Raw genomic sequence first — 25762 nt, 5'->3', positions numbered from 1 at the left:
GTTTTATTTAACCCTGTATATCGTGATTTACTTTCCAACCTGACTCTGGCATAAGATTACGAGACAAGGAAGAAAATCAAAATATACTCCAAAACATGTTTCTCTGCCATATTTTGAAATGGCCCTACAAAACTCTTCTTTGTGGGGGAAAATTTGCATCTATAAAGAATCTCTATTAGTATAGCTAGATCTTTTTCTTCCAGACCCTCCCAATCCTAAAGAGATTAAATAAGATCTAAATAGGAAACATTTGTCATCTATTGTCTCTAAGGGCAGCCACTGTAAGACTTTAAAAGAACTTTGATCTCCACAATTTTTATCTTAATTGAACATTCCCTTTCTATGAATCCCAGGTCTTTACACAAACTCAACCAATTGTCAGCCAGAAAGTTTAAATTCATGTATAGCTTGGAAGCCTCTGCTTTGAGTTGTTCTGTCTTTCTGGACCAAACCAATGTATTTCTTAAATGTATTTGATTGATGTCTCATGCCTCCCCAAAAATGTACAAAACCAAGCTGCACCCCGACCACCTTGGACACATGGTCTCAGGACCTCCTAGGACTGTGTCACGGGCCATGGGCACTCATATTTGGCTCAGAATAAATCTTTTCAAATATTTTACAGAATTTGACTCTTTTCATCGACAATATCAATTCTCCCCAAATTGATTTATAGTGTCAATGCAATTCCAGTCAAAACCAAGCAGGTTTTTGCTATGAAAATTGACAAAGTAGGCCAGGTGCAAGGGCTCATGCCTGTAATCCCAGCACTTTGGAAGGCCGAGGTGGGCGGATCACCTGAGGTCAGGAGTTTGAGACCAGACTAGACAACATGTTGAAATCCCGTCGCTACTAAAAATACAAAAATTAGGTGGGTATGGTGGTGGGTGCTTGTAAACTCAGCTACTCAGGAGGCTGAGGCAGGAGAATCACTTGAACCCGGGAGGCAGAGATTGCAGTGAGCCGGGATCCCACCATTGCACTCCAGCCTGGGCGACAAGAGTGAAACTCCGTCTCAAAAAAAAAAAAAAAAGAGAAATTGACAATGTGATTCTAAAATTCACATGGAAAGAATACCCAAGACAAACTGCAATAAGAACAATGTGGGAGGACTTACTCTACCAGATGTCAAAATTATCATAAACCTGCATTAATTAAGACAATGTGTTATTGGTGCAAGGATACAAAAATAGAGCAAAGAAGCAGAATAGAGAGTCTGGAATGAAACCCACATATACACGTACCCTAGATTCATGACAAAGATGACATTGCTGAACAGTGGTGAAATGTCAGTACATTTAAAAATTATATATGCACAATTGGGAATCTGTACTTAAAGAAGCTTGGCCTCTAGCTCTATTCAAGACGGATTATAGATCTAAATATAAAAAGTAGGGCCAGATGCGGAGGCTCACACCTGTAATACCACACTTTCGGAGGCTGAGGTGGGAGGATAGCTTGAAATCAGGAGCTCAAGACCAGCCTAGACAACAAAAAGAGATTCCCATCTCTATGGCAAAAAGAAATAAAAATAAAAATAAAAATAAGCCGGCATTGGTGGTACCTGTAGTCCCCAGCAACTCAGAAGGCTGAGGTGAGAGGATCCCTTGAATCCAGAAGTTCAAGGCTGTAGTGAGCTATGACTGAGCCACTGCACTCCATCCTGGGTGACAGAGCAAGAGCCTATCTCAAAAAACAAAAAGGTAAAATCATAAAATGTATATTTATTTTTACTTTTAATTTTTTTGAGACAGTCTCGCTCTGTCACCCAGGCTGGAGTACAGTGGTATGACCTCAGCTCACTGCAACCTCCACCTCCCGGGTTCAAGCAATTCTCCTGCCTCAGCCTCCTGAGTAGCTGGGATTACAGGCATGCGCCACCACATATGGCTAATTTTTGCATTTTTAGTAGAGATGGGGTTTCACGATGTTGGCCAGGCTGGTCTTAAACACCTGATCTCAAGTGATCTGCCTGCCTTGGCCTCCCAAAGTGCTGGGATTACAGGCATGAGCTACTGTGCCTGGCATAAATTTTTTTTTTGTTTTTTGTTTTTGAGGTGGAGTCTCACTCTATTGCCCACGCTGGAATGCAGTGGTATGATCTCAACTCACCACAACCTCCGCCTCCCGGATTGAAGCGCTTCTGCTGCCTCAGCCTCCCAAGTAGCTGCGACTACAGGTGTATGCCACCATGCCCGGCTAATTTTTAGTAGAGATGGGGTTTCACTATGTTGGCCAGGCTGGTCTCAAACTCCCGACCTTGTGATCCACCCATGTTGACCTCCCAAAGTGCTGAGATTACAGGTGTGAGCCACTGCACCCAGCCCATAAAATTTTTACAAGATTAAGGAAATGTAATGACCTTCTGACAGGGAAAATCTCTAAAAGACAGATTTATAAATTGGGTGACATTAAAGTTAAGGACATTCATGAAAAGATCCCATTAAGAGAATGAAAAGTCAAGCTCTGAAGTGGGAGACGGAGTTTGCAAAGCATAAATGACAAAGAGTTTGCATTCAGAAAGAGAAAAAGATACAAAATCCCATTGGAAATTGGGTATGATATTAAGAAATAATTACTTCACAAAAAGGATATCTGAATGGCCGATATGGTTTAGGTCTGTGTCTCCACCCAAATCTCATGTCAAATTGTATTCCCCAATGTTGGAGGTGGGGCCTGGTGGGAGGTGATTGGAGTACAGGGGTGGATTTACTCCTTTGGTACTATTCTCCTGACAGAGCTCTCACAAGATCCGGTTGTTTAAAAGTGTGACACCTCCCTTCTCTCTCTCTTCCTCTTGCTCTGGCCACGTAAGACGTGACTACTTCTCCTTTGACTTCCACCATGATTATAAGTTTCCTGCGGTCTCCCCAGCTATGCTTTCTGTACAGCCTTTGGAATTATGAGCCAAATAAACCTCTTTTTACAATAAATTACCTAGTCTCAGGTTTTATTTTGTTTTTTTTTTTTTTTTGAGATGGAGTCTTGCTCTGTCACCCGGGCTGGAGTCCAGTGGCAAGATCTCGGCTCATGGCAACCTACACCTTCCGGGTTCAAGCAATTCTCCCACCTCAGCCTCCGAGTAGCTGAGATTACAGGCATGTGCCACCATATCTGGCTAATTTTTGTATTTTTAGTAGAGACGAGGTTTCACTATGTTGGTCAGGCTAGTCTTGAACTTCTGACCTCAGGTGATCTGCCCGCCTCAGCCTCCCAAAGTGCTGGGATACACCCAGCCTGAACATATTATCTTAGAAAAGTTGAACATTTGTAACCATCTGACTGGTTCTTTCTGTTCGCTGCAAAAACAAAATAAATTCATTGCCTTGTAATAAAGAGTTTAATTGATACAAGGCCAGTCATGCCACCACCTGGGAGACAGAGTTACTACTTCAATCAATCTCCTTGAAGGCTCACAGATTAGAGATTTTTCAAAGGCAGTTTGGGGAAAGGGGTAGCGGTTTCTAAGCTATGGGTGCTTGCTGCTGATTTGTTAGTTCAGAGATGAAATCACAGGGAGTTGAAGTTGTCTTCTTGCCCGGAGTCACTTCCGGCTGGGGCCACAGGATGGTTGGTGGGTCCAGGTGAAGTCATTCAAGTAAGACATGCAAAAAGCCTGAAAAGATATCTCGAAAGGCCAATCTCAGGTTCTACATGGAGATGTTCTCTTCAGGAGTAACTGAGGAAGTTGCATATCTTGTGACCTCTGGAATAATGGCTGGCATTCACTTTTGTCCACACCTTAGCAGAATTCAGGCTCATCCATCCTCCTAACCTGGTGGTCTCTCAGCCTTACAAAGGCAGTTGTTTAGGGAAAGGGGATTATCATTTCAACTATCTTAAACCCAGAAATAATTAGGACAGCTTGAACGCTAAAGACAAGAGGGAAGTTGGCTAAATCAGATCTCCCAGACTACGATAATTTTCTCACTGATATAATCCTTTCCAAAGCGATTTCACAGTCACAAATCCAAATGACTCAGAAATTCCACTGTTAGTTATGTACCCAACAGAAATGCATGCACATTTATACCAAGAGACATGACAAGTGTAAAAATGTTGTTTACAGCATTCTTCATGACAGCCCAAAGCTAGAAATAACCCAAATGCCCATCAATGGTGTCAGAGGTGTTAGAACCAGAGTGACTCCATCTTGAATAGGGGCTGGGTAAAATAAGGCTGAGACCTACGGGCTGCATTCCCAGGAGATTAAGCATTCTTAGTCACAGGATAAGATGGAAGTTTAGCACAAGATACAGGTCATAAAAACCTTGCTGATAAAACAGGATGTGGTGAAGAGGCCGGCTAAAACACACCAAAACCAAGATGGTGATGAAAGTGACCTCTGATCATCCTCACTGCTCATTATACGCTAATTACAATGTGTTATGCTAAAAGACACTCCCACTGGTGCCATGACAGTTTACAAATGCCATGGCAATGTCAGGAAGTTACCCTATGTGGTCTAAAAAGTGGAGGAACTCTGTTCTGGGAATTGCCCACCTCTTTCCTGAAAAACTCATGAATAATCTACCCCTTGTTTAGCATATAATCAAGAAATAGCTATAAGTATACTCAGTGGAGCAGCCCATACCGCTGCTCTGCCTATGGCAGAGCCATTCTTTTATTCCTTTATTTTCTTGTTTCTTTTTTGAGAGGGAGTCTCGTTCTGTTGCCCAGGCTGGAGTGCTGTGGCAAGGTCTCCGCTCACTGCAACCTCCACCTCCCAGGTTCAAGTGATTCTCCTGCCTCAGCCTCCCAAGTAGCTGGGATTACAGGCAAGTGCCACCATGCCCAGGTAATTTTTGTATTTTTAGTAGAGACAGGGTTTCACCATATTGGCCAGGCTGGTCTGGATCTCCTGTGTGATTCGCCTGCCTGGGCCTCCCAAAGTGCTGGGGTTACAGGCCTGAGCCACCGCGCCCGGCCCTATTCCTTATTTTATTTTTTATTTTATTTTATTATTTTATTTTATTTTATTTTATTTTATTTTATATTTTGGAGACAGAGTCTCGCTCTGTCGGAGTGCAGTGGCGCGATCTCGGCTCACTGCAAGCTCCGCCTCCCGGGTTTACGCCATTCTCCTGCCTCAGCCTCCTGAGTAGCTGGGACTACAGGCGCCCGCCACCGTGCCCAGCTAATTTTTTGTATTTTTAGTAGAGACGGGGTTTCACCGTGGTCTCGATCTCCTGACCTTGTGATCCGCCCGCCTCGGCCTCCCAAAGTGCTGGGATTACAGGCGTGAGCCACCGCGCCCGTTCACTTTACTCTATGGACTCACTCTGAATTCGAAATCTCACGCGAGGTCAAAGGACCCTCTCTTGGGGTCCGGATCGGGACTACTTTCCAGTAAAATCCTAGTATAACTTGTGATATATTCAAAGTAATAGTTTTTTAGCACAGCACATAGAACAGACACATTCTTTTTTTTTTTTTTGAAACGGACTCTCCCTCTGTCGCCCAGGCTAGAGTGCAGTCAGTGACGCGATCTCGGCTCACTGCAACCTCCGCCTCCTGGGTTCAAGCGATTCCCCTGCCTCAGCCTCCCCAGTAGCTGGGATTATAGGCACGTGCTACCATGCCCAGCCAATTTTTTTTTTTTTTTTTTGGAGACAGAGTCTCACTCTGTAGCCCAGCCTAGAGTGCAGTGGCACAATCTCAACACAGTGCAACCTCTGCTTTCTGGGTTCAAGCAATTTTCCTGCCTCAACCTCCCTAGTAGCTGGGATTATAGGCACCCACCATCACCATTGGCTATTTTTTTTCTATTTTTAGTAGAGACGGGGTTTTGCCATGTTGGCTAGACTGGTCTCGAAATGCTGACCTCAAGCCTCAGCCTCTAGCCTCAGCCTCCCAAAGTGCTGGGATTACAGGCGTGCGCCACTGCACCCGGCTCAATAAGAATTTTAAATGAACATATGAATAAAATCAGCAAAGTAAGCTGAATGGAAATGGGAAGCAGAAATAAGCATCTATGAAGAAACGTGGAAATTCTAGCATAAAAATATAATTTTTGAAATAAAGAATTCAATAGATAATTGAATAAAAACAGTTAAAAATCAGGTCAAGGGACTGTCATAGGTTATCAGGAAGGGAGAAGATGGAGAGAAAGACAAAGGTACTGAGGGTAAAAAAAACACTGCCAAAATATGTTCAACGTGAAGGAAGACTGCTAAAATACGACACCCCAAGAAGAAAGAAGAGAGTAACTACGGGGTAAAAATATTTTTAAAAACAACACGACATTGTTTTCAGTTTGTGGCAGACTAAGACACCTGAAAATTTCCGCTGTAACATCCTTTGAAAGTCAAAGTACTTACTTTGTAAGAAAGGGAATGTCCTAGGGCTCCAAATATGAAACTGAGTTGAAACTGCAGTAGCCTCTAGTAGATGAGATTGCCAGTCTCAAAGGGATTGGCTTTGGACAGCCAAACGGTGACAAGAGATCAGGATTTGGGTACACAAGAATAGAAACTGACAGCTCTACACAAAGCTGGGCCCAATGAAGAGCTTTACTTTCAGCGAAAACACAAATCAGAAAAAAATCCATGCGCCACCCCAGAGAGAGAAGGATATTGTCTCATGCCGAGCTTCAGGTGGGCCAAAAGCGTCCCCTGAAGAGGTTTTATTTTCAGACGGAGTTTCGCCCTTATTGCCCAGGCTGGAGTGCAATGGCATTATCTCGTCTCACTGCAACCTCTGCCTCCCAGGTTTAAACCATGTTCCTGCCTCAGCCTCCCGAGTACCTGGGATTATAGGCATGCACCACCACGCCCGGCTAATTTTGTATTTTTAGTAGAGACAGGGCTTCATGTTAGCCAGGCTGGTCTTGAACTCCTGACTTCAGGTGATCCGCCCACCTCAGCCTCCCAAAGTGCTGGGATTACAGGCATGAGCCATGGCACCCTGAAGATGTGCTACAAAATAGGCTTGTTCTAATACTGGTTTAGAGTTCAAATTTACAATTATTCACCTGGGAAACAATAGGCTGAGAAGTTGATGGAAATATAGTACCTAGCCACTGATACTCCTGCAGGAACCTAGCAGAAGAAAACAAACTGATCTGGAAGGACTATCTTCAACCTAGGTAGGTGGCGTAAGATTCCCTAAAATAAGGTCATTAGTCCATTTGGGCTGCTATAACAAAATACCATAAACTGCATAATTTGTAAATAACATACATTTATTTTGTCACAGTTCTGGAGGCTGGGAAGTTCAAGATCAAGGCTCTGCTAGGCTCAGTGTTTGGCGACAGCTGCTCTCTGCTTCCAAAATGGAGCCTTGTTGCTGTGTTCTCACATGGCACAAGGCCGTAAGGCAAAAGCTAGTAGCTTCCAGCCCTTTTACAAGGCACTAATATATTCATGAGGGCAAGGCCCTCATGACTCAATCACCCCCCAAAGCCACACCTCAATACTGCTGCATTAGGGATTAAGTTTCAACATGAATTCTGTAAGATATAAACGTTTCAACCATAGCAGGCCCTATAGGAGCTTAACTCATACTCCAAAAGATAAAAGTACTTGAAGGGCTGGGCACAGTGGCTCACACCTGTAATCCCAACACTTTGGGAGGCTGAGGTGGGTGGATCACTTGAGCAAGGAGTTCCAGACCAGCCTCCATAACATGGTGAAACCCCATCTCTACTAGAAATACAAAAAATGAGCTGGATGTGGTGGCATACACCTGTAGTCCCAGCTACTCTGGGGGCTGAGATGGGAGGATCACCTGAGCCCAGAAGTCGAGACTGCAGTGAACAATGATAGTGCCACTGCACTCCAGCCTGGGCGATGGGAGTGAGACCCTGTCCAACCCCCACCCACAAAAAATCTAGTAACAGTAGTATTAAACTTCAAAACTTCTGATGGCTGGTAAAATTGCAGTGGTATTTATAACTAATTGGTCACAACCAGTTACAGATTTCTTTGTTCCTTCTCCATTCCCACTGCTTCACTTGACTAGCCAAAAACAAACAAACAAACAAACAAAAAACCAAAACCCAAAATCAAATCTTCAAATAATAGACTACAAAATAAGTACGGTGTATTTTAAGTGATTAAAGAAATTATGTATCTTTGCTCCACACATTTCAACAACTAGTTCTGATAAATTTATAGGATTGGGGAAGCAAAGGCTAACTTTTACTGCATATGTGCCAAGCATTGAATGTAAAACCCCTGTTAGGAACCTCCAAAAAGATTAGATTTGAAAGAATCAGGAACAGAAAGCATCATCAGCCCAGAAAGCATCACTGGCCCAGTGCAGTGGCTCACACCTGTAATCCCAGCACTCTGGAAGGCTTAGGTGGGAGGATCAGTTGAGCCTAGGAGTTTGAGACCAGCCTGGGCAACATGGCGACACTCCATCTCTACAAAAAATAAAGAAATTATCTAGCTGGGCATGGTGGTGCACACCTGTGGTCCCCACTGCCTGGGAGGCTGAGGCAGCATTGCTTGAGTCCAGGAGGTCAAGGCTGTAGAGAGCCGTGTTTGCACCACTGCACTCTGGCCTGGGCAACAGAGACCCTGTTTCAAACAACAAACAAAAAAAACATGCCCACACTAGTTTATACTAATGCTATGAAAACAACAACAGTGGGGAGAAAAAAAGCCTGAAGGTTTGCATTAGCTCTAAATCCAACAGTTTAAGTAACTTGTGCAATTATGCAAACCCCTATTGGCTTTTAGTAAAATGAACATATTAAAACCTATTAGAGCATTACTTCATTTCTATTGACAATACATGCATTTCAGGGAGTAACAGCAGTGATTCAAATTGCTTAGTAGCAGTAACAAGTAGCCAAAAGTGCTTAAGGCCTCCATATTTGATCAGGAGACACCCATAGTTTTTGGGTCATCTCATGACAGCAATATGCTTTATGTTTCTAAAAAGGAATTGTTATAAATTAACAATGCCCTCTTGGTAACATTAAAACTGCATTGAAGTTTTGGAACCTTCTTAACATTTGTTTCTACATGGAATTTATATAATTTACAAATTTAAATTATTTCAAGTTGATGGTTGATGGCACAATATATAATCCTGTGACAAGATTGTAAAACAGAAGAGTTCCCTGATATCCTCACAGGACATGCGACAGGGGTGTGGCTCATCTGTTCAGCCAAACCCCTTACAGGAGGGGAAGCACACAGACAGGCAAGTGCGGGAGCCAGACTGAGCACTTTTGGGCTCTGGCCCCACAGTAGCGTCTGGTGGGGGTGGTTGCAACTGCCAAAGCCCCAGTGGGCATGTTACAGTGCTCCTTTAGCTCTGCTGTCTACAGATGGCGTTAAGTGTTAACTAGCTCAGTGCCCTCTTAGTACCTGGGTTCTTGTCCAGCATCCAGGAAGAATCAGGTCACATGGACAAACTGAAGGATGGTAGATGCGGGGGATTTTATTGCCGGATAAAGATGACTCTCAGCGGGATGGATGGGGAGCTGGAAAGGGGATGGAGTGGGAAGATGATCTTCTCCTGGAGTTTAGCTGTCCCATGGCTGATCTCCTCTCCCGCCGTCCCCAGCTGAACTCCTCTGGGCATTTAGATGCTCCTCTCTTCTCTCCTTCTCTGCCACACCACTCTTCTGCTCATGGAGCCTGGGGTTTAGGGTTTATATAGGTACAGGATAGGGAGGCATGGTGGACCAAAAGGCAACATTTGGACATCGAAACAGGAATGCCTGTTCCCATTTAGGGCCATGGGTTTCCAGGCTTTTGCTGGGGAACTGCCCTCTTCTACCCATTATTTCCTTGCCTCTTGTCCCTATCAATTATATTTAAGAGTAAGAAGTTTTAATATTAAGTGTTCCTCCAATTGTTATTTTTTAGTGTTTGATTTCCTTTCTCTTTTAAAAAAAAATTAACACATCAAGTAACAACTGATTTATGAACTGAAAATAGTAACAAGCTCAACTCCAAAGTCCATGCTTTTAAACAAGATTCAACATCTTTTATTTACATGTTTATGACATACATTAATGGTCATATACAATTTTTAAACTAAATCTAGTAACAACAGAGAATGGAACATAAAAGACACAATTCCAAATTTTAGTCAGGTTGAAATGCTTTTTCACTAACTGAAAGATAAGATAAATGAGCAGCCATTATAAAGTTAAGGGCTGTATGTCAATTCACTTCTTAAAATTGAAAGTCAGCCACACAGCTGGTAAAACAATGGGAAATTTGCAAATGCAAATATATAATGCATGCATAGCTATCACATTTATTCTTTATCCTTAAAGCCATTTTTAAAGTAAACTGGGAGAGGCATCTTAATAATATATGTACATCAAGGCACATTCTTTTCTTGTGCTTTAGGAATGATTTACATGTGATCTGCTTATGTCTTAATTTTATACTTTATAACAGCTTCTAATACCTAAAAGCTTAATTTTTAACAATTATACTTTGAGTGGTAGTTTCCCAGAGAGAAATGTGGCATCTCTCATGGTTATTTTCAAAATCAGAAAATAGGATAGAGCTTGAGGAGGTGGGATTTAAAAATCAAACATATGAATTAATATAACTCAGTTTTCGTAACCTTTAAAAATAATTTATCTTCAACAATTTGGTGGAACTGTAATCAATTTCTTCAAGTATTATACTATGAGGGCTGCACTGAATAATTTTCAATATTCTGAAATTACCTGACAATTACATGGTATCCACAGAGCCGCTGTGAATATCTATATTGCTATCCGATTTCTCAACTGCAGTTTTTCAACCAAATTAAACAATTAAACATGATACAAAAGCTGAAAACATACCAAACATAGCTTGTTTGTTCATTAACTTGTTCATTCTTTGCAAATAATGAGAATTTTTTTTTCCATTAATTGTCGTATGTTATCAAGGAGAATTTTCCCATCAACAGTGTTAAATAACTCTGTTCTTTTCTCATGGTCAATTTGCTTGCCTTGAAGAAATAGTATAGTAAGGTTTTAATAAGCATTTCATGCATTTTAATGGCATTTTAAAAATTAGCTATTCATTTATGGGTTCCTCATATAGATAAATATATTGTGCAAACTTGATTACAACATGTAACTCATTAAGTGCTTTAAAACAGAATAAAGAATCCCTGACTTAAAAGGGGATAAAATAAATAGTAAGTCAAGAATCACAGATCTAAAGCATTTAAAAAACGTAATATACCTATGCATCCTATTGAAATGCTTTATATTAGAATTTTCTTTTTAATCCATAAACAGGGCAAATAAATCACAGAATCTCTATATTTTGAGAATAAAACAGAAGAAAAGCCAACTGGTACAGCCTTTTAAATGCAAAATGTATAATAAAGTAATGTCAAAATGCAAATGAAACTGTACAGTTTTAAATTCAGTACAGTCATTTATAAACATTAATTCATAAAAGGTATATCATGATAAACCACTGCCATCAAATATTAGGTTGCTGCAAAAGTAACTGCACCAACCTAATAGATTTGTTTTCAATTTCTTTACACTAAATGGACTTTTCTATAGAACCCATTGGCCAGACAAAATGTTTGGAAATGTTACGTTACCAAACAGCCGAGCTTTGATATGTAAACTCTAAGCAGACAGTCACATAGAATTGTAAACAAATGTTCTGTGAGTTCAGTGTACAAGAGATGTCACTTCTTTTTATCTTCATTAACATACTCATTCTCCTTCTGAAATATGTGCTACCTCTACTTTAACAGTTTGAATAGCTTCTGCAACTTCAGATAGCTTCTGTCCTTGCTGTTGTGCCAATACATAATTAACCACTTGCATAATACTTTGGTCAGAAAGTGTAGATACCGATGGATACTCTTCAGTAGCTGCAACAGCTTCCAGAGCTTCCATAGTTTCTCCTGTCACTACCACAGTCTCAAGTTCTTGAGGACCACTGCTTTCTTGTTCCTGCATGTCTGCTGTTAAGATGCTAACAGCATGTGCCACTTGAGTTCCTTGGTTATGAAACTGAAGGGTGTCTTTTTCCAGCATAATTTTGCAAGGCACATAGTCTCTGTGGAATTTTGTCATATGTTTACGGAGTGTTCGAGCATCTATGTAGGCTTCACTACATACAGGACAGACATAGGGCCGTTCACCAGTATGTGTTCTGACGTGGCGTTTTAGAGATCGGGCATCAGCCCAAGCAACTCCACATGTTAAGCACTCAAATGGCTTAACTCCTAAAAAAAGAAAAAAAAATGTGTAGTGAGGTGCAAGCACCAAAATATACTTAAACTGCCTACCAAACTTCCTTTTATTAAAAAGTACAGTAGCTCATAAGCCTTCCTATCTTGACTGTGGCAATCTTTTATTTAGGACTCAATGGCTTTTCTTGGAATAAACAAGATTCTGGGCCGGGCGCGGTGGCTCACGCCTGTAATCCCAGCACTTTGCGAGGCTGAGGCAGGTGGATCACCTGAGGTCAGCAGTTCAAGACCAGCCTGACCAACATGGTGAAACCCCATCTCTACTAAAAATACAAAAATTAGCCTGGCGTGGTGGCGGGCGCCTGTAGTCCCAGAGGCTGAGGCAGGACAATCGCTTCAATCTGGGAGGCAGAGGTTGCAGTGAGCCAGGATCGCGTCACTGCACTCCAGCCTGAGTGACAGACTCTGTCTCCAAAAAAAAAAAAAGAATAAACAAGATTCTGAACTATAAATCTCTCTAAAGATCTTCCTATGGACAGATGTGATTGAGACAAATTTTAGTTTCTGTGCATAATCTCATTTATTCCTTCACTCTTTCAAAGTAGAGGTTTCAAATAGTTTAGTTCAGCATAACAATGTGGATACCAATAGCAAAGACTTGGAATCAACCCAAATGTCCATCAGTGACAGATTGGATTAAGCAAATGTGGCACATATACACCATGGAATACTATGCAGCCATCAAAAAGGATGAGTTTGTGTCCTTTGTAGGGACATGGATGCAGCTGGAAACCATCATTCTTAGCAAACTATCACAAGAACAGAAAACCAAACACCGCATGTTCTCACTCATAGGTGGGAACTGAACAATGAGATCACTTGGACTCAGGAAGGGGAACATCACACACTGGGGCCTATCATGGGGAGGGGGGAGGGGTGAGGGATTGCATTGGGAGTTATACCTGATGTAAATGACGAGTTGATGGGTGCAGCACACCAACATGGCACAAGTATACATATGTAACAAACCTGCACGTTATGCACATGTACCCTACAACTTAAAGTATAATAATAATAAATAAATTAAAAAAAAAAAAACAATGTGGATACAGAATTCAGCTCACTAAAAAAGGAACCTATTTATATATACACAATAATTAGGTACTCAGGTTCAGGATTACCTCTGTCATTTGAATAAAGATATGAAATTAATCTTTTACCAAGGAAGGTGAAAGAGCTGGTAAAGGGAGAATCACTACTGGATTGGATTTTATTCTATAAGGATACATATAATACCAAGTATAGTTACCTTCATGGTTGTTCATGTGTCTCCTATACTCTCTTAGCTGAGTGAATTTTCTTCCACATTTTTCACACACCCGTTCCAGGTTTTGCTTTGCTCTTCCTTTTTTCCCATGGGTAGCTTTCTTTACATGCCTTCTGAACAAAGCTTTTTCATAAAATTCTTTGCCACATATATTACACCTAAAATAGGGGAAAAGACTAAATTATTTTGTCCAAAGAAGCAGCAGTCATAATAATCAGAGTACACACATGTATCAATTAAGTTCAGCTCCTTCTCAAATTTACCCACCTATAAGGCTCAGTGACAGAATGAGACTTCACATGGGAATACCAATCTTTCTTCCAACTATAGCACTTATCACAAAATTGGCACTGGAATGGCTTCACACCAAGATGTTTGTTCATGTGCTGGCGAAGATCTCTAGCTTCAAAGAAACTTTTTTCACATCTGCAATAAAGTTCAGTTACCCAATTGGATAATCTTATTCCTTTAAAACAAGTTTCCAAGAATGCAGTAACTATTTTTAGTTTTTTAGAACTCCAAAAGATGATCTCAACTTAAAAGAATTCCCTAATTTTCCAATCTTGCATAAAGGCTACAGGGTTTTAGGTTCTTTTCATCTTAAGGCTACTAGAAATGTTTTAGAAAGAATCGTGCATAGTTCCCAAAGGTTATTACAGAGGAAATTTACTATTATCTCTCTCTCCCCTAAGTGACCCCGCTTTGAGATCCCTATTCAACCCTCTCACTCTCAGTCCATGTGTTGAGGGGAGGCTTTACCTTTGACCCTAGGGATACAGCAAATGACTTGGGCCTAAGTTAACCACAACAAAGCATTCCCTTGGCCATAGTGATTAACTCAGGGATGACTGACTTAACTTGATGTAACTGGAGTAATCCTCAGGGCTTTGATGAACTACCAGAAAAGAAGTTTGACAATTTGGAATCTGAGAGGATGTGAGACTGAAATCACTGCCACTGTCTTGTCCATAGGGTGCCTCAGAGAAAACAAGTGCTAATGAATTTGAATCCAGTTTACATTAAACCACCCAGACTCCCAGACTTTATATTTAATTCAAACCTGGTCGGGTTGAGTGTACTTTCACTTATAACTAAAAATGTATTGATAACAAACTATCTTTGTTGCAGAATAAGACTAATTAGAGTAACATCAACAGATATGTCAAGTAGGAAGCTCCAAAAGCCCATCTCTCCACAAAAGCAGAGGATAAACTGGCAAACTGTTACAATCAACCTTACCAGGAACTCTGAAAACTAAAAGCTTACAGTGACCAGACATATGTTTAACAAAGAAAAAAAATTGTTGAATCTCTGTTAAGAGAGCTTTCTGATGTACCCCTGAACCTAAAAGTTAAAAAAAAAAGCAAAAGAGAGCTTCCTGGCTTTTTTTTTCCCCTAAGAGACAGGATCTTGCTATGCTGCCTGCCCAGACTAGTTTTGAACTCCTGGCCTTAAGCAATCCCCCCACCTGTTTCCCGAAGTGTTGAAATTACAGGCATGAGTCACTGAGCCCACCCTAAAATGACTTTTTTTCTTTTTCTTTTCTTTTTTTGAGGTGGGGTTTCACTCTGTCGCCCAGGATGGAGTGCAGTGGTGCGATCTTGGCTCACTGCAACCTCCTACCTCTTGGGTTCAAGTGATTCTCCTGCCTCAGCCTCCCAAGTAGCTGGGACTACAGGTGTGAAATACCACGACAGGCTGATTTTTGTATTCTTAGTAGAGATGGAGTTTTGCCACATTGGCTAGGCTGGTCTCAAACTTCTGACTTCAGATGATCTGCCCGCCTTGGCCTCCCAAAGTGCTGGGATTACAGGCTTGAGCTGTTGTGCCTGGCCCGACTAATTTTATGTTATATGAATTTTACCTCAATCATAACAGAGATTTTAGGAGGCTCTGGAAAATAAAGAGGACCCGGGAAAAGAAACTGGCTGGCAGTGAGACTTTTCTTTCCCACACCCCACTTCCAGGTAGTACATCTGAAAATCTTAAATCACTTTAAATGAGTGATTTGTATGGTAAATGATTTACATCTCAAAGACGTTAAAAATAGTAACCCTCAGGCAAGAAAAAAAGGACATTAAAATCAAGAGTAAACTGAAGTTACAGTTTAATATTATCTTCAAATATTTTTTGAAAACTAAGTAAAAACGTAATTAAATTAATTGAATGCCTCACATATTGAATACTTACTGAGTACAATGATAGCCTCGAACCTCAGGCTTTGGTTGGTGTTTCTTGAAGTGCTTGCTGAGTCCAGAGCCCCTATGAAAAGACTTTCCACAAACTGAGCAAAGGTACTTGGACTCTCCTATTAGAAAAAATCATAACCCTGTCACATATCCAGCAATCAGTCTTCTTTTAACAGAATTCTTTTTTTTTTTTCTTTTGAGATGGCATCTCACTCTGTTGCTCAGGCTGGATGGAGTGCAGTGGCGTGATCTCGGCTCATCACAAACTCCGCCTCCCGGGTTCACGCCATTCTCCTGCCTCAGCTTCTCGAGTAGCTGGGACTACAGGCACATGACACCACGCCCAGCTAATTTTTTGTATTTTTAGTAGAGACGGATTTCACCGTGTTAGCCAGGATCGTCTCAATGTCATGACCTCGTGATCTGCCCGCCTTGGCCTCCCAAAGCGCTGGGATTACAGGCATGAGCCACCACGCCTGGCCTTTAGCAGAATTCTTTATGTTATTTCAGAAGTAACTTTACCAAAGGGACATGGAAGCTGTAAGATTTGGCAGACATCTAAGAATAACAATAAACCATGTCAAAATCCCCATTTCCTCTCAACAACTATAGTACTATCAGAAGGTATGATCCAAAGAATGTGATACAGTTGTATGATCTACGGATTGTAATAGTAATAGAGTTGAATACAAGTTGCAGCAGATATCTACCCTTCATTGACTATTCCCACATTTTTGCTTTAAAACATCTAAAAATAAGTATGCATGGACAAAAAATATAAGCCAACTACTATGTTGACAATTATGTCTGCCTACCATTTAACTTTTTAAAAGCATGATCATTTCTTTATGCCTGGATTTAAATTACGCATGATTTTAATACTTAGTACACATTTTTCTACACTGAGGGAAACAACGAATATTCTATACACAAACACAGCTATAAAACCAGATCTAAGAAAACGCTTTTTAAAATTAATTAATTAATTAATTTTTTTTTGAGACAGAGTCTCGTTCTGTCACCCAGGCTGGAGTGTCGTGGCGCAATCTCAGCTCACTGCAAGCTCCGCCTCCTGGGTTCACGCCATTTTCCTGCCTCAGCCTCCCGAGTAGCTGGGACTACAGGAGCCCGCCACCACACCCGGCTAATATTTTGTATTTTTAGTAGAGATGGGGTTTCACTGTGTTAGCCAGGATGATCTTGATCTCCTGACCTCGTGATCCGCCCGCCTCGGCCTCCCAAATTGCTGGGATTACAGGCGTGAGCCACCGTGCCCAGCCTATGCTTTTAATTTTAAATACTGTCTCATACAAAATTGAGTACACATGACTATCAGTTTATGAATGCAATTTCTGGTATAATTAAAGCATAATCATTAATAGTTTATGAAATGTAACTATGTCAATATAAATTTCTCATTACCTGTGTGAATACTCATATGTTCTTGAAGACTCCGTTTGGTAACAAAAGACTTAACACATAGTTCACACTGGAACTGCTTTTGGGATTGATGAAGACTCTGATGTAATTTTAGACCATGCTTATAGATAAAAGTCTTTCCACAGACCTAAGACAGAACAGGGGTGATTAAGTCAAGAAAACAAAAAGGGAGATTGTTTCTGAAGAACGAGGACAGAGAAAATGAATATATTATTTTAAATAAATATTTAAATTATTTAACTTAAACATAATGACAAAGTGAAAGTTGAAACCAACTTGAAAGCTGACCCCTCTTCTGATTCAGTATTCAACATATATTGTTATCTTAAAACCATGTGATTACCAGAGACTCTCAAAATAGTAAAAATCAGACAAATCTCATGCTATCCTTGAGACCGGTAAATAGTATACCGTATATTAAGGGACATGGAAGCTTAATCAAGAACAATATATCATTTCCTGTTCCACCAACAGTGCTTTTCAAACTGTGATGAAGAACTAATTATTTTTTTCCTTTTCCACAATCCACTGGGAGAAATTTTTTTTAAACACAAAAATTTTTGTTAAAAATGATGTGACAATGCCAAATTGCTATGACAGTTTCTACATGCTTACTCTCTATTTCTCTACTTATCGTCCACAGACCACACATTCTGAGTAGTGCCACATGGGAAGACAAGAGGCCCAACTCATACTTGGTATTTAAATTTATGGCTGGGTGTGGTGGTTCACGCCTGTAATCCCAGTACTTTGGGAGGCCGAGACAGGCGGATCATTTGAAGTCAGGAGTTCGTGACCAGCCTGGACAACATGGTGAAACCCTGTCTCTACTAAAAAAAAAAAAAAAAAACAAAAATTAGCCAGGTGTGGTGGCAGGCGTCTGTAATCCCAACTACTTGGGAGGCTGAGGTAGGAGAATCACTTGAACCCAGGAGGCGGAGGTTGCAGTGAGCCAAGATCGTGCTACTGCACTCTAGCCTTGGTGACAGAGCAAGAATCTTTCTCAAAAAAAAAAAAAAAAAAAAAAAACCCATAAATTTACAAATAAAGTAATCCTTAGGACTTGGCTTCAAAATAACTGGTGGAGCCGGGCACGGTGACTCATGCCTGTAACCCCAACACTTTGGGAGGCTGAGGTGGTTGGATTGCCTGAGCTCAGGAGTTCAAGACCAACCTGGGCAACATGGTGAAACCCCATCTTTACTAAAATACAAAAAATTAGCTGGGCGTGGTGGCGTGCGCGTGTAGTTCCAGCTACTCAGGAAGCTGAGGCAGGAGAATTGCTTGAACCCGGGAGGGGAAGGTTGCAGTGAGCCAAGATCGCACCACTGCACTCTAGCCTGGGTGACAGAGTGAGACCCTACCTCCAAAACAAACCAAACCAAACCAAACCTGGCGGAGTGGGGGTGGGGGTGGGAGTAGCATAGTGAATAATAGTATACATAAAACACATGTACCATGAGCTGGTAACTACTGAGGTTGGGTGAAGGGTACATGTGGGTTCAGCCCATTCTCTTATAAAATAATAAAAAGGTATAAAAGAGAGAAATATAAAAAAAAGTCTCACTGGAGGCCAGGCACAGTGACTTATGCCTATAATCCCAGCACTTTGGGAGGCCCAGATGGGAGAACAGCCTGAGACCAGGAGTTCAAAAGCAGCCTGGGCAATATAACAAGACCCCTGTCTCTATAAACATTAAAAAAAAAAAAAAAAATTAGGTGGGTGTGGTGGCATGCACCTGAAGTCCTAGCTACGTGGGTGGCTAATGCAGGAGGATTGCTTGAAACCAGGAGTTCGAGTTTACTGTGAGTTAAGATAACGCCACTGTACTCCAGCCTGGGTAATAAAACAAGGAAGACCCTATCTTTAAAAAATCTCATTGAAAAAGATACTTGCGGCCGGGCGTGGTGGCTCAAGCCTGTAATCCCAGCACTTTGGGAGGCCGAGGCGGGTGGATCACGAGCTCAGGAGATCGAGACTATCCTGGCTAACATGGTGAAACCCCGTCTCTACTAAAAATACAAAAAACTAGCCGGGCGTGGTGGCGGGCGCCTGTAGTCTCAGCTACTTGGGAGGCTGAGGTGGGAGAATGGCGTGAACCCGGGAGGCGGAGCTTGCAGTGAGCCGAGATCACGCCACTGCACTCCAGCCTGGGAGACACAGCGAGACTCCGTCTCAAAAAAAAAAAAAAAAAAAAAAAGAAAAAGATACTTGCACATGCATGTTTACAACAGCACAATTCACAGTTGCAAAAATATGAAACCAGCACAAATGCCCGTAAATCAATGAGCAGATAAAGAAAATGTGTATATATATACCATAGAATACCACTCAGTCATAAAAATGAACAAAATAATGGCATTTGCAGCAACCTGGATGGAATTGGAGACCACTACTCTTTTAAAAATTAAGTTTTTTTTGAGATGGAGTCTCATTCTGTTGCCCAGGCTAGAGTGTAGTGGTGCGATCTTGGCTCACCGCAAACTCCGCCTTCTGGGTTCCAGCGATTCTCCTGCCTCAGCCTCCCCAGTAGCTGGGATTACCGGTGTGTTCCACCATGCCTGGCTAATTTTTTGTATTTTTAGTAGAGACTGGGTTTCACCATGTTGGCCAGGATGGTCTCGATCTCCTGACCTTGTGATCCGCCTGCCTCGGTCTCCTAAAGTGCTGGGATTACAGGCATGAGCCACTGCACCTGGCCAATTAATTCATTTTTTTTGAGATGGAATTTTGCTCTTGTTGTCCAGGCTGGAGTGCAGTGGCACCACCTCGGCTCACTGCAACCACCACCTCCCAGGTTCAAATGATTGGAGACCACCACTACAAATGAAGTAACTCAGGAATGGAAAACCAAACATCGTTATGTTCTCACTCATAGTTGGGAGCTAAGCTATGAATGATACAATGGACTTTGGGGACTTGGGGGAAAGGGTGAGTTGGGGGTGAGGCATCGAAGACTACACCCTAGGTATAGTGTATACTGTTCAAGTAATGGGTACACCAAAGTTTCAGAAAACACCACTAAAAAACTTATCCAAGTAAACAAACACCATCTGTTCCCCCAAAACTATTAAAATACAGAAAGAAAAAAGAAAAAAATCCCATTGGTTCCAAACTGTTTTTTAATAAAAATACTGAGTCAGGCCTGGCATAGTGCTCACGCCTATAATTCCAGTACTTTGCGAGCCTGAGGTATGAAGACTACTTGAGCCCACGAGTTTGAGGCCAGCCTGGGCAACATAGTTAGGCCCCATCTCCACAAAATATTAAAAAATCAGCCACGCACGGTGGTGCACACCTGTAGTCCCACCTACTTGGGAGGCTAAGGTGGGAGGATGGTATAAGCCTCTGAGAGAGGGAGGCTGCAGTGAGCCGTGATCATGCCACTACATTCCAGCCTGAGAGACAGAACAAGACCTCGTCTCAAAAGAGACAAAAAGCCCCAAACTGAATCATACTCATATATAAGGCTACAAATTTCTAGTGCGACTAGAAATTTTTCACTGTTCCAAACAGCCCAAAGCTGGCTAATCACAGGATTCATTGCCCTTGAGTAGTATTTTGGCATTTAGGTACTCTCAATCCTTAGCTCTAGAGAGGAACACAGCTTAGGCAGGACTTTTACGGACCACAGAGATTTGTTTAAGCCATGGGTTCCTTCCCAGTCTGGGTTGGTCCAGTTGAAGGTTAAGGAATGATGGGGGTGATAAATTGGTTATTTTTCACCCTATACATCTTCTGGACCCTAGTTAAATTTTCACAAACATCTTAAACAGATTCAAATTACAACTTCAGAGAGCAAATTAAAAAACACAATAGGGAATCACCTTTGGTCTAGGCAATAAAGAAGTCATAAATTTCCCTGACATTTTACAAAAATGAGAGTGACTTGAGAATACATATCCCACCAGTCTCTTTGGCACCCATAGTTAAGTTCTAATGTTTTTTAAATAGCAAAATAAACGTTATAGCTTTACCTGGCATGCATGTGGCTTTACACCTGTGTGCTTTAACATATGTATTCGGAGAGAATATAACTTAGGTAATGTTCTTCCACATATGGAACATATAAATTCCCGCTTGGTTCTGCCCTTCTCAGATGATGTTCCCGATGCTTCATTAGATGCAGAATTGGACGAGGATGAAGAGGGTGCATCTTTTCTGGTATGACGAATAAGATGTGCTCGCAAAGAGGCACTGTACTGAAACTGTTTTTTACACAACTAAAAGAAAAATAAAATTATCTCTAAATGTATTTCCATTACAAAATGTTAACTGAAGCTCAACTCATATTTGAACTTTTTGTTACAATTATATAAATCAATAAACACATATACTATGTAAAAAACAATAGGTACTAGATTGTAAAGATAAAAGGGGTAAGACTCAATTCCTATTCAGGAGAGGCTAAAGTCTAATGACAGCACAAGATTTGTATCAACAAGGTTGGGCTTGAAATGGGTCTTTCAGGAGTGGTAAAACAAAGAGAGAAGAATATTATAATTAGCATGAGTACTAATAGTTGTCAGGTGGAACAGAAGTAGGGGCTAGAAATAGAAAGGTAAGGCTGTGATTGATGGCCCTTGGATTTTATCTCATAGTTGAAGATTCAAGAAAATTTTATTCTTTTTAAAATCAAAGTTATATATGCTTAACCTGTGCAAAACCTATTTTTTAAAACAATAAGTAAAACTGGTCTCCTGGCCAACCATCTCCACCATATTTTGCTTCTCGAGTTATCTCTGACTTTGTTTTTAAGTGCAGCTGTGTTTGTATGACTCTCTCGATGCTTCTCTCTGTAACTCTATGTAACACACATAACGGAAGTTGATTTGCATTTTTACTCCTCTACTCCCTACTTAGATATGTAAATGATTTCCATTACCCCTCTTCATCAATATACCTATATCATATTCTTGAGTAGACCAATTTCAAGGCTTACATTTTTAGGATGTAAATATTATTACCACTGGGCCACATACAGTACACTGTAATTCTTTTTCCTTTCTTGCTTTTTGTTTTATTTCTCTTCGCACTTACTAATTTGCCAAACCCTGCCCCCAACGGCACTGGGAGGAGATTTAAAACCCATCACCTTTTTGGAAATCTCCGTCAAATCATTATGTCCTCGTCTGGGTGTGGTGGCTTACGCCTGTAACCCCAGCATTTGGGAGGGTGGATCACTTGAGTCCAGGAGTTTAAGACCAGCCTAGGCAACATCGTAAAACCCTGTCTCTACAAAAAAAATACAAAAAGCCAAGAATGGTGGTGCATGCCTGTGGTCCCAGCTATTTGGGAGGCTAAGACAGGAGGATCGTTTGAGCCCGGGCTGTGGAGGTTGCAGTGAGCTGTGATAGTGCCATTGCACTCCAGCCTGGGCTACAGAGCAAGACCCTACCTCAAAAAAAAAAAAAATTATGTCCTGGGCTAATTGTTCCCTATACCTGATACATAGCTTCATCCTGGGATCTCCCTTCACTATTGTCTTGATGAATCCCTTGGACTCTGTTGAACTGGATGCCGTGTTTTCCATTTAACATGTCTTGCTCATTTTAGTGAAACTGTCTGTCAACAGCTTCCTGAGAAAATTTGGGAGGTAATAATTTTGAGACCTGGCATGTCTGAAAATATTCTTACTCTACCATCATAAATAACTAAAAGTTTGACTGATTGGCTATAAGAATTCAAGTCAGAAATCATTTCTCTTTAGATTTTAAACACATGGTGGCTTTGTCTTCTAGTTTCTGTTGCTGTTGTTGAAAAACCTAAAGCCATTCTGATCCTTATCCTTTTTATGAGATTGACAATGTTATTGTTTTCCCTCTGGCAACTTATTTTATTTTTGTCCACTGATTCTGAAATTTTATAATGTACTTTAATACAGTTTGATTTTCATTCACTGTTCTGGGCATTCAGTGTACTCCTTTAACACAGAAACTTCTTAAGTTCTGAAATTTTTCTTTATTTTCTTTTCCATGTTTTGTTTGAAAGTAATACTTGTATACTGAATATCTTAGGCCAATAATATTATTTTCTTTCACTCCCAATTTCTAACTTGTCTTTTTGCTCTATTTTCTGGGAGATTTCATCAGTTATATTTTCCAACTTTTGTGAGATTTTTTTTATATGCTATATATTTTATTCCTAAAAAACTCTTTAGTTATTTTAATGTACCGTTCATATTAATAATTTTTTTAGGCTTTTTTTTTTTTAACACTAGTCAAGTGCAGAAGTGAGAAGCGGGTAGAGTAGAACAAGCAGTTTGATCTGTAACTGTGAACAATCGAGATAACTCACTAACTTTGGACCAGCCAATACGACCTTTTATTTAAAAAAATTTTTTTTTGTAGAGACAAGGTCTCGCTATATAGCCTGGTCTTGAACTCCTGGGCTCAAGTGATTCTCCCATCTCTGCCTCCCAAAGCGTTCGGATTACAGGTATAGGCCACCACGCTCAGCCTCAATGTGTCCTTTTAAAAACATAGTACCGCTGGGCGCAGAGGCTCATGCCTGTAATCCCAGCACTTTGGAAGGCTGAGGCAGGCAGATCACCTGAGGTCAGGAGTTTGAGACCAGCCTGACCAACATGGAGAAACTCCATCTCTACTAAAAATACAAAATTAGCCGGGTATGGTGGTGTATGACTGTAATACCGGCTACTTAGGAGGCTGAGGCAGGAGAATTGTTTCAATCTGGGAAGCAGAGATCGTGCCATTGCACTCTAACCTGGGCAACAAGAACAAAACTGTCTCAAGAAAAACAAAAACAAACAAACAAAAAAACCATAGTACCTGGCTGTTTTGTAAACTTAATTTTTTCATTTATCTCTTATATAAATCATACGTTCTGAAGTTTTTTTCTTTTTAGTTTTTTTTTCTCGCTAGTCTTAGATTCCTCAAAGTTGCCTTTTTTTGGTTTGTTTTTTTTTTTTTTGGAGACAGGGTCTCACTTTGTGGGGCAATCTTGGCTTCCTGTAGCCTTGACCTCCTGGGTTCAAGCCATCCTCCTGCCTCAGCCCCTCACAAGTAGCTGGGACTACAGGTGTGTGCCACCATGCCTAGTTAATTTTTGTAGAGATGGGGTTTCACCATGTTGCCCAGGCTGGTCCTGAAATCTTGAGCTCAAGCAATCTGCCTTGGCCTCCCAAAATGTTAGAATTATAGGTACAAGCCACTGCGTCCAGCCAAAGTTGTTTTTCTTGAAATCTTTTGTCATCAGTCAATAATCTCTAATATCTGTTCATATTTCAGAATAAGACATTAAAAAATTCACTGGAATTTCCATGTAAATGGGGAGGGGACTGTTGTCAACCATGAGCTTTAGTCATTAGCTGTCTTTTGTTATTGGACTTCAGACTTTTCATCTCTGAGAAATCTTTTTGCTTTATGGTTAAGGGTGTAGATGCCTATACCTTGGGACTTGAGAAAAGAACGAACTTGGGCCAGGTGTGGTAGCTCACGCCTGGCATCCCATACCTTGGGGAGGCTGAGCAGGTGGATCGTTTGAGCTCAGGAGTCTGAGACTGGCCTGGCCAACATGGTGAAACCCTGTCTCTACTAAAAACACAAAAAAATTAGCCAGGCATGGTGGCTCATGCCTGTAGTCCCAGCTACTCAGGAGGCTGAGGCAGGAGAATCGCCTGAACCTGGGAGGTGGAGGATGCAGTGAGCCAAGATTGCGCCACTGCACTCTAGCCTGGTTGACAGAACAAGACTCCGTTTCCAAAAAAAAAACAACTTAACATTCAGTATGCTTTTACTCTTCCCTGTTTTGAGTACAGTACACTTAGCTTCACTAATTATAGTACTCCCCAGTGGAGTTATGGTTTTATCCTTTCCAGGGAGAAGATGGATCTTTGGCTAAGGGGACAGGGGTAGTGATTTAATTGCTCTACTTTCAAGGTAGCTAGCACTACTAATTCCTGAGACATTTTGGTGGTTCTACAATTCAATTTGGGTTGATTCTTAGCTTTCCCCACTGAAAACCTGGAAATGAACCCTTTCAAATCTGCTGAATAAGTTACTCCATCTATTTATTTGTATCCAGAATTTAGTTGTTTCAAGATTTCCTGTTCTCTCTGCCTTTTTATGAGTTACATTTTTAAAATGATCTTTTTACTGTTATTTTACTATGGTATCGGGAGGAAGCAGAGATAAGTTACTGAATATTTTGGGGAGGCAAGTAAATGACATGCATATTTAAATCAAAAGATGACTCTTATAGTCATAAAAGACATAGAATACAAGTGAAAAGATAACCAAGCAGTAAGCTGGATTCTATATATTATGAATTAGAGTTATCTTCAATTAGCTTTCCAAATACTTACCGGACATTTGTAATCTCTAGCTCTTTCATGTTTCAGTTTGTGCATTATAAGGGCGTATCGTCTCTGAAAAACCATTCCACATTCCCCACATTTATGAGATGCTTCTTCAGTGTTCTCTTTAGCATCTCTTTTTGGCTGTTTCATCTTCTTTCCTCTTTGAACTAACTTCTGAGCCACCTAATAAGGGATAGAAATCACAATCTAAGTAAATCTACTCAATTTTAATTTTGAAAGTCATGTTGTAAATTTCTAACAAAAAGATTTCAAATTCACATTATCTTATTAATACTGGCATTTAAAACATTAAGTTGCTACCTTGTACCTGTCTCACCTCCCAAACAATTTTC

The 25762-nt window shown here is 40.9% G+C and overlaps 1 protein-coding gene across 2 annotated transcripts in view; it reads right to left on the bottom strand.

Moving 5' to 3' along the window:
* Positions 1-9926: 9926 nt before the first annotated feature.
* Positions 9927-25762, bottom strand: part of ZBTB11 (zinc finger and BTB domain containing 11) — a 31016-nt gene continuing 15180 nt past the window's right edge. For both annotated transcript variants that reach the window (XM_002808309.4, XM_015129689.3), the window contains exons 5-11: positions 25416-25592; positions 21067-21312; positions 17071-17215; positions 15650-15767; positions 13727-13885; positions 13442-13617; positions 9927-12165 (exon numbers count right to left, since the gene is read on the bottom strand). In XM_002808309.4, coding sequence (XP_002808355.3) covers positions 11648-12165; positions 13442-13617; positions 13727-13885; positions 15650-15767; positions 17071-17215; positions 21067-21312; positions 25416-25592 — 1539 coding nt within the window. In that variant the 3' untranslated portion in view covers positions 9927-11647. The remainder of the gene's footprint in view (positions 12166-13441; positions 13618-13726; positions 13886-15649; positions 15768-17070; positions 17216-21066; positions 21313-25415; positions 25593-25762) is intronic.

Source organism: Macaca mulatta, chromosome 2 (assembly GCF_049350105.2).
Source record: "Macaca mulatta isolate MMU2019108-1 chromosome 2, T2T-MMU8v2.0, whole genome shotgun sequence".
Classification (NCBI taxonomy): Eukaryota; Metazoa; Chordata; class Mammalia; order Primates; family Cercopithecidae; genus Macaca; species Macaca mulatta.
The sequence above is the reverse complement of the archived record's forward strand: the minus strand, read 5'-3'. Positions and strand labels throughout refer to the sequence as shown.